The sequence below is a fragment of the Equus quagga genome, chromosome 12, assembly GCF_021613505.1.
Source record: "Equus quagga isolate Etosha38 chromosome 12, UCLA_HA_Equagga_1.0, whole genome shotgun sequence".
Taxonomy (NCBI): Eukaryota; Metazoa; Chordata; class Mammalia; order Perissodactyla; family Equidae; genus Equus; species Equus quagga.
Window position 1 is genome coordinate 57553460 of NC_060278.1, and position 9771 is coordinate 57563230.

General features: G+C 47.5%; 1 protein-coding gene across 2 annotated transcripts; it reads left to right on the forward strand.

The window, feature by feature from the left end:
* Positions 1-1185: 1185 nt before the first annotated feature.
* C12H1orf53 (chromosome 12 C1orf53 homolog) lies at positions 1186-6168 on the forward strand. 2 transcript variants are annotated; one of them, XM_046679403.1, is made up of 3 exons: positions 1186-1478; positions 4707-4815; positions 6026-6168. In XM_046679403.1, the coding sequence occupies exons 1-3, from the start codon at positions 1215-1217 to the stop codon at positions 6049-6051; spliced, it is 399 nt and encodes a 132-aa protein (XP_046535359.1). In that variant the 5' UTR covers positions 1186-1214; the 3' UTR covers positions 6052-6168. The 2 variants fall into 2 exon arrangements, with proteins under 2 accessions (XP_046535359.1, XP_046535358.1); XM_046679402.1 differs by having other exon boundaries at positions 4707-4808.
* The last annotated feature ends 3603 nt before the right edge of the window (positions 6169-9771 follow it).

Sequence of the window (9771 nt, forward strand, 5' to 3'; positions counted from 1 at the left end):
CTCATCCTCAATTTTAAAAACAACGGAATCAACCTGAACTTCCAGACTTACTTCCTTTATTCGAGAATTTGGTTTCGCAAACACACACACCTGATTTATGGTGAATTCCCTTTTCTAATCCAGTTGCTCACTTTTGGTGATGTCAAGTTTGGTGGCACCTTTCAGCTTTTCCTAGGGTCCCTCCTTGGCCTTCTGGGTATTAAATTCTTTTCTCAGATCACTGAGCATTCTCCGGATCCTGATAACTAATTTATTATTCCAACACAAAGGAAACAGATTTGCAAAATGGGATTCCAATTTATTAATTCACTATGAGATTTATAACGGACCAATAGGGTCGTTTCAATCAGCGCCTACTGAGAAAATTCAAACATGATTACAGGGTTGCATGGTAAATGCAAACACCAAGGGCAATGGTCTACAGTGGTTCAGTCACTCCTCTCCCGTACAACTCAGGAATCTACTCTTGCTCTCAGGGATCAATTCCTGCCCTCGGTTCTTCAAAACGGAAGATCACGTACAAAATGGAAACTCTAACCTTCCTTCTCCTGAGACCCAGGCTGAGGGTGGGGGACGGAAGTGCTGCTAATTTAATTCTAACACTTCAAATTACCTCCTGGGCTTGTGCTAATTTTCTCACATTCCATTTTGTGGGGTCCCCAGGATAACTTTCATCTTTTCAGACAGGAAATATAACTTTAGTTTAGATCTTGCAAATACTCAGCAACGTGAAAACACCGCTTTTTCCCAGGCTGCGATTTCGCTTTTGGTTCTCATTTCAGGCCGGGCCAAAGAACCAAGACAGAAGGCTCTGCTTTCACCTTTATTCTTGGCACATATTCCGTGTAAATACTCAGCCTTTCTGGATGGGCCCCACCCTTTTCTGGATCTGGCATCTCATCATCGTCGTGCCGATGCTGCTGAAGGATCCCAAGTCTACTCTGACATAAGAAAAAAAAAGGTCCACTTTTCATCTCAGAAGAAAAACGGAATACTTGGAATTTCTGTGCAGAGACTGGAGACGGCACGTTCCTCCTGTCCCCGCATCTTCTCGGAGCCTCACCAGCGGCCTAAAAAGTCCACTTTGTTCCGCGGCCGGGCGGAGCGGGTCCAGAGGCTCGGCCCACGCCCCGCCCCGCAGCGCCCGCTCCCGCCCCGCGCTCCCGCCCCCGGGGCCCCGCGCCCGCCCCGCCTCCCGCGGACCGGCGGCGGCCATGGCGGCCAGGCAGATCCCGGCGGTGGCGGGCGCCGCGCTCGGGAGGCAGCCTCCCGCCGCCCTGCCACCCAGGCCTCTCTGGGCCGGAGCAGGGTGCCGACCGCGCCTCGGCTTAACCCTCCGCCCCGCTTCCGAGGGAGACGGAGGCGACGCCGGGCCCCGCTCGCAACCGAGGCCGGAAGAAGCGACCAGACGCCCGGCAAGCGAAGAGTTAACGGCGGCGGAGCGGAGGATCGCGGAGCTGCACGCCGCCGCCTGCGCGGTGAGGCCCCGCCCACCCGGCACCGGTCCCGCCTCCCGGGGCCCTGCCAAACCCGAACCTGCCCCGCCCACCAAGGCCCGGCCACGCCCACTCGGCACCGGTCCCGCCTCCCCGGGCCCTGCCAAACCCGACCCCCCCCCCGGCCCCCCCCCTCCCCCCAACCCCCCGCCCCCCCCCCCCGGCACCCGTCCCGCCCCCCCAGACCCTGCCAAATCCGAACCCGCCCCTCCAGGCCCGGTCCCGCCCACCAAGGCCTGGCCCCGCCCACCCAGGTCCCGGTAAGCCCGGCTCGGCTCCGCCTACTCGGCCCCGCTCGGGCCCACGGCCCCGCCCCACGGCCCCAGGGTCTGTGCGCCTGCGCGTCCTGGACCGCTCGGGCCCCAGGGGCTGCCCTGCTGAGAAGGAGGTTGCAGGCAGCCCGCGTGTCCTGCCTCTGGCCACTGACCCTCGCGCACACTTCCCGCTCCGACCATTTCGCTTGAAAACTGGCCACGGTTTCCTATTCAGGGCAAAGGGTTAACGTGTATCTGTCCTGAGTATGAGCGCGATTCCTTTCTGACCGGTGTCGCAGCTAAACTCCGGTCGCAGTGTGGGACCCATCGTCGCTCTGCTGTGTGTGTGTGTGTGTGTGTGTGTGTGTGTGTGTGTATGTATTGGGGGAGGGGACTAAGGCGTTGATGGAGGAGGTGGAGGAGCTGAGAAGTAACAGGAAAAATGTGTGTGTATTTGCACTATCAGTTGAACACTTTGCCATCCAATGATTTTAATGATAAAATAAAACAGACTTATTTTTAATTTAATTTTCGCTACCGTCCTTTCGTCCTTTCCCTCCGCTCTAACGCAGCACAATTACAAGGAAACTAAAATCAGGCATTTACATTCTTCCTAGACAGTCTTGAGCTATGTTTTCCTCTGTTTGGGGGACTTGACAATTGCTCGTTAGCACCAATATAAAAACTTATCATCTCCCATCACGCTTTCTAACACCTCACACTAGGTAGTTTAAAGGTAGCAGGTTTATATTTTTATTATCTTGTGAGAGCAAGTGAGTTCTATAATAAAGATAGGAAAACGATATGAAAGTAACTTATTTAATACACTGTGTGATCAGTACTTGATAGGACAGTCAGTGTTATCTGGTGTGGCTTGAGCCAAGCGAGTAGAGGAGAAAACCTTGGAGGTCGCCTAAAGTTGCCTTTTTTTCACGGACAGTGAGTAGGCCCTGAGAATGCACTGCCTGACTCATTCTAGTGTTAAAACTTCTGCATAAAGATTCATCAGGAAACGAGTGGCAGCTCTTGATTGTTCTCGTTTATACCTTTTTTTAAAACAACATGTGTAATTTCCCCATTCTCCATATTCATCAACCTATAAATATGGTAAATATAAGCAAAAAGTTCCATTCTTTTTAGAACAAATCCCAGTGGCGTGTAAAAACACGTTCAGTCAGCCCGGGGAAGGAAAGAAACTTTTTCTCCCTCAAGGAACCACACTTGTTTCATCAGTGTCAGAATCACAGGTTCAATGACTGTTTGGGAGACCATAAGTAAGCCCAGTAACAAGCTTGTTGTTTTTATTTTCCAACAAATCAGAGCCCCCTCACAAGGGTCCTTCTTCCCTGCCTCAAGGCAGATCCTCCTCTCCCCTTTCTCCCTGTGCCGATCTGCGTCACTGAACATCTTGCTCTCCGGTCAAACTGTCAGCACTCTTGCTGCGTCTTCCTCTGTTGCCGCCATTACCTGAAGCTCATTGACTGAAGACAAATTAAGTTTGTGTGGGCAGCCAACAAGCTCAGAGTTTCTTGATAGACGTGGAAAACAGGAGAGCAGGCACGAGTGCAGGAGCAAGCTGTTAGGCTTCCAGGTTGCTGGATAATTGCCCTCAGAAGACTCCGAGAAGCTATGAAAAGTGAGAAGGAGGCTGCTAACACTGTTGCCAATGTTTTTTTGTTTTTCTTCCAAGTCTTCAAATATGGGCCTTGTAAATAAAGAAATGAGGTCTTGACAGTCAGTCATTCTAAGGTTGTTTTAATGCTTCTGTTTACATCTCATCTGCTTCTGTGGTCCCAAAGGATTTGGGAGGCCTCTTCGACTGGCCTTGGGACTTGCTGGATTTCTGTGGCCCCCATCTGGCTTTGCTGGAATGCCTTAGGGGGGACCTGGACTTGAATTCTTTTTGTCCTTTTGCTCCACACTCTGCTCATGAAGCAGAGTGGGCTAAAATCTCAACCAGAATGAACTATTTAACCATTAAGGAAGATGCTTTGAAGAAGTGGTTTGTGGCACATACAAAAATATATGTTAGAAGACATTCAAGTTTCACGTGTATTTAAATGACAAGGCTCCAGGCAGAAAGAGGCAGAGTTACTGCATGGTAAAAAGGTTATATCAAAAGCTCAGAAGAAAGTTCCTCTGCAAAATCTCGAGACTAAATAGTATCACCCACGCGGCCCAAATCCAGAGAAGAGGTTGCATTATTTCCTTTGCCTTACATGACATATTTGGGACACTTTTTAAAAACCATGCTTGAACGTAGGTAGAATATGGCGCCTTGACATCTGAAATGGTGGAGTAAAACTTGCTTTGGATCAAACTCGTGAAAGCAGTGAGTGTTAATATGTAAAAACAGTACTTTTTTTTTTTGCCTAAAAACAGAACTAACAACACTCCCCAAAAAAAGAAAATAGTGTAAAATGTGCAATGGAGTAACTCGTCGTGAAGGTAAAGAAAAGTGTTCAATAAGAGGGAAGGTAATACTTTTCTATAAGGACTGTTGGTTTTGATTATCACCTTTTCTGTAAGTTTAAATCATTATCCGCATATTTTAAGTACTGAAATTGCAACTGCAACTTTTGAGTGAAAGTTCATTTTCAGCCTCTTAAGCTCTTAAAGTCATCTAAATCACCTGTTATTAAACTTGTTACCTAGAAACTGAATGAAAAATACCTGAGCAGCGGCTACATAGTTACCGGGTATAGAGGAGTTCTTGTTTTTCCATCAACTTCTCATTTTTCTCAACCTGTATATTTTCTCCTTATGTCACATAAAGTTGGATGGTGTATAATGTTGGAATGCATTCAGTCTTTAATTGCAAGTGCCACTCAAATTGCCTGGAAGAAGTTTAATATTGTTTAAAGAAAATGTTGCAGTATTTTATGAGTAGAAATTATAGTGAGGAGATATGATGAATATTGAGATTAATGAATTGTTTTATTTCATTACTCTTCAGGCTGGCCAGCTAAACTATGTGGATCCAGCTACTGGCTATGTGGTGTTCACACAGCTCGCCCACTTGCAAAGAGGAGAATGCTGTGGCTCCGCCTGCAGACACGTGAGTCGTGAGTCGCAAATTCTCACATTACAGCAGCAGTTGGCGTGCTTCTCAAACTTTGTAAATACCTATTATTTGAAAAACAAGTCAAATAAAAAAGCTAAATAGACCTGGAGTGCACTTTTCACAAGCTCCTTTAGCCAAGGACAATGAAGTGCTTAGGACCAACATAGGACCTTTAAAGTTAATGGAATTTTGTAACATTTCACTGTGAGCATCAGTCCCCTTGACATGCTGTGACTGGAAATTCATGGGAGTTCTTTATTGCAAGGAAACTTTTCACGAGGTTTCAAATAAGTTGTGTTCACTAGGCAAGTAAAAAGAGGACAGGAAAAGAAATCCAGAATATTGCAAACTAGATCCCAGAAAGCATTTCTTCTTCATTATTAGCTGAATAAATAAAAACTTAACCAACATTGAGAGGTGGGTTTCCTTTAAGTGATAATGATTTTTCTTTCTTTGTTCCTTCTTTCCTTCCCCTCTTCCTTCCTTCCTTTCCTCCTCCTCCTCTTTCCTCTTTCTCTCTCTTTCATTCTGTCTTGGCTGTTTTCTACTCTGTCTTTAAAATAACCATGGAACTAGCTACCCCAAACTTAGGGCTGTACATTTCCTAAAAGGTATATTTCAGTGAATATATATCTCTGTGTCCACTGGTCAAGATGAACCAACTAATCCTTCCCTATTTTGAGCAAAAAATAAATGGGAATGTGTTCTTCACTGTAACTTTTTAAAAGCATACTAGTAAGGTAAATTGTTTTAGAGTTAAGATTCCAAACTGGTAACAACCTCTGTTTACAGACCATTTTAACTATATGTTTTCAGGCCAAGAAGGTATTGTTTCCTTTTACTAGCCCACTTTATAATTAAGGAACAGACACTAAATGCATGTATTAACTGTAGCCAGTATTGAAAAGCCTTCATTTTACGTATGTTCCTACCTGTGCCATTAGGTGCTTCTAATCAAATGCGTAAGAGCTTTGTGTAAATTGAGGACCTGAGGATTTTCTAAGAGAACGTTTTTGACAGTAAAAGTCTTAAAGTTGGGAGGACGCATTTAGGAAGTGATTCTTGGACCCTAATTAGGACCATTTGACCCGACAGATCAAATGATCTATACAACATTGTTAGCAGTCTCTTTTTTTCACCATGAGAAGTGTTGTACTTTTTGTTGCAAATGTTTGTTAAATAATTGAATAATTGTTTTATTTCTTCTGCAGTGTCCATATGGTCAAGTCAATGTTAAAGATCCATCTAAAAAGAAGCAATTCAATTCGTATTTTTATGTTTGACAACAGCTTCATCTCTGTTCTCCAACTGAGCCTTATTTAAAAAAAATAATACAACCCTGATTCAGAATTGCTCTCTGTGTTGTTAGTATTTGAGCCTAGTCTAATTTAAGCATATATGTTAAAAGAACATCAATAAAATTAAAAAGCTAGCAAATGTTTGTGTGTTTCTGAAGAGGTACACTGATAGTTATTTTCCTTTTTTTTGGTTCATTATCAGACACATATGTTGAAGAAAGAAAATAGTGACTGTTCCGTTGAATAAATAGCAGTGATCGGATCACATTAGTAGCTCTTGATTTTTCTCATAGCTGCAGTTCGCCCAGTGTTTTCTCCTCAGTGTGAACAACCCAAGGGAGGTTGCTGGCAAATAGAAGAGCTTGAATACATTTTCCACTTTATTTATATCCTGAGCTATAAAGAGATGGATAAAACGCTATATTGTGCGGCATATGAGTGCCCAAGAAGTGCCATTCTGCGTCCAGAAATGTTCTCAATCTTCCATCTGTTCTCTCAATAAAAACTTTAAATCATTCTGACTTAGGGGTCAAGCGGCGTGAGACGCCCATTAAACTGTTCTTCTCTCCTCTGCATTGTACCCCTCTGTTTCTTATGGCACTTCCCAGGGGAAGCTATCTTAGAACTTTTTATCAGCTTCATACCCTTTCCATTCCCTACTGTGAAAGCCCCAGAGCATCAGTCTCCAAGCCGGGTTAGGACTCAAGGGACCATTCTGTTCACACCTTCTCTGCTTCTCCCTGAGGACAGTAGCCCCCAGGAGGCTTCTCCTTTACCAGTAAAATGAGGCTGCTTGCCCACTTAGGGGGCTGGCTTTACTCCCCAGACTTTTCTCCCAGCAGAATCTGACAGGTTCCTGAACACCTCAGGGGTTTGCTGTCCTCTCTGCCTGTGGCCAGAATGAGGGTTTCAGAGATCAGCCACCAAAAGGTTCTGGTACCTTGTCCCAAATTCTCTTCAAAATAAAAGCCCTTTTAAACTGTACAATAAGTGAAAAGCACAGTCATATTCCCATTGATTGTGACTGCTCTTGTGGTTCATTTTATGTCAGATATTAAATTGTTTCCCGAAATTGTCGGCATGTTTGGTGCCCCAGTGCCTACAGCTGGTGCTGGAGCTGTGGTGCCCTGAGCTACGCTGGCCCAGGGCCCTGGGAGGTGATAGCAGCCTCCTGGGATGTAAAGAGTAGTCTCTGGCCTGGTTTTGCCCTCTCCAGAAATTGTTTCGAGGAGGAGACTAGGAGAGGGGATCAGCATCTGCTAAGGAGACAGCCTTTCCGGAAAGACTCCTGGGAGCCAATTTCCATTCTTAGGTCGAGAAGCAACCAGCCAGCTCCGTGTTTTCCGCTCGATGAGAAGATAACCAAGGCCATTTTCCGGCGGTGAGGGAGCTGGATGACGCGTTTTTTCAGCAATCCCAAGAGGAAGAAGGTAAAGAAATGGAGTCTTAAAAGGCCGTCTTTCTGGAGACACGAGAAAAAGAGGAAAGGAAGTTCATCTTGCAAAGGGGCACCCACGTAAGGCAGTGTTTCGAGAAAGCCCCTGGGCAGATGGAAATAACTTATGGGATGTATCCTTCCTCGAGGCGGTTCTTTCCTCTTCTCAGTGCACTTCCTGCAGTGGGGACTGGACCAAAAAGGAAGGGCTCCGGACATCCATCACCAGGACCCTCCTGCGGAATGTTTGTGGCTCTTCCTGGCTGAAATCCCAGCCTTCCAGGCGACAGGAGCTAAGGAGCCGCCGCTGGGGGGCTGGGCGGGCTCTTACTCTTTCCTGCGTCTGGAGCTGGGAGCTAAGAAGTTCTCCGCTGTGGTTCTGGGGAGATGCTTGTGAACCACACGTCAGGGGTGGCAGCGGGCGGGTGCGCCCACATTAAACACAATATGGCCACATAAATGGGCCTCGCTGCAAGCGCTTCAAGCTATATTGTATTCGCACATTGTAAAGTAAAAATTCAGGTTTCTTATTGGGTGTGTGTGTACAAACACATGTGGATGCCGAGAAATAGAGAGACTTCCCAGTTAAATGAACTCTGGCCGCTGCTGCGCTTTCAAGGTTTCTGGAGATTCCTGGCGCAAGGCGCCATAAATCAAGGGGAGATTGATTTCTAGATTGTTCCTAACACAGAAAGACCCGACGGAAACTGGGGAATCTTGTGGGGTTTCCCGGGGTGGCGGATGGGGATAGATGCCCGCGGGGTGGTTCTTCCTTTCGCTGGGAAGAGCCCTGCCCTGGGCAGTCCTCCCAGCAGGTGGATTACCATGCACACTGCCCTCTCTTCGGAAGCCACACTGGCCCCATCGATTTTGCGGAGCAAGAAAGGGAAGAGCTTTCATTATTTTTTTTTCCAAGTGAAACTTGGGGCTCCCAAACCAGGTGTGTGTGGAACAGAAGGGGCAGCGAGAAAGCGAGATGCTCCCCGAGCCCAGCGCGGATCTTCGTTCCATCTCAGGGCCCCTTATCCTAAGGCGTTCGCAAAGTCTGTTCCTCACGCCAGGTTCCACCCCCAGAAACCACCGGGACTTCGATTCGTCTCCAGACAAGGCCAGGAGAGGGGGATCAATACCGGGCGAACGGCAGTCCACATGCTGCCTTCCTATGGGTACTTTGAGACCTCACAGACCCTGGGTAGGCCAGAAGGAACCTCTCCCCACCCCCCTCCCCCCATGCCAACACCTGCCATTTCATCTTCAGTACATTCCAGCAAAGGCTTGAGTTTGTCTGCCCATAGTGGAGGATTTAAAACTCGGTGCTGTTTTTTTACTACCCTGCAACAATGAAAAGGTACTTCTGGGTACCAAAACTCTCTCTTCCTTCAGAAAAGAAAAAAAAAGGCAGACGTTTACGTGTGTGAGAGTGTGTGTGCGTGTGTGTGAGGGGGTTGTCAGCACCCTCTTGCGCGCCTCTGTGGAGAGCCTGATTTCCGAGAGAAGGTTGCGGAAGAACCCGCAGCTTTTCAGCTGGGGATTGGGTCGTCCTGGGACGCCCAGCCTACCCAGGCCCTCCGGATGCCCGGCTGTGTGCCAGGCGCCCAGCGCTGGGTTGACGCTCGCTGGCACAAACGGTTTCAAGGTTGGGCTCATGGCACAAAACCTCCAGACTCACGGCCCCCCTCCCTGAGACTATGAGTGTGAAAGAGAGTGTAAACCCGAGAATCGTGGGCTCTAGGGCGATTGGGAGATTCGCGACCACCACATATTCCCACCCGAAATTTGTATTCCAAAGTGTGAGCTTCTTCAGTGTGTGCTCTTCAGTGCGCGCGCGCCTCTGGGTGTGTGTGCACGTGTGTGTCTGTGTGTGTCTGTGTGTAGAATGCATATTTTTATCAAATACCTAAAACGGGTTCGTGACCCACGAGAGGATAAAAACTGCTGCTTTGGACAGGGATGAATGAGAGCACCTCAGCGTTTTCGGGTCGATATCGCGGTCCAGCAATTCGATGGCCTCGCCAGCGAGCAGAGAAGCTGAACCTTGTCGCCTCCCTGGCTGCGAAAACGAACCGAGATTGGGGGGGATTCTCGACCAAAGAAAGAGCTAAGGAGGCCACGACGGAAAGGGGAAAGTCGGGGGTGAGGGGGAACTTAGAAGGTAAACTAATGGGACCAATTGGCTGGTGGGACTGGTCGTGAAGCTAAGTGTTCCGGTAGAAATAGGGACTCT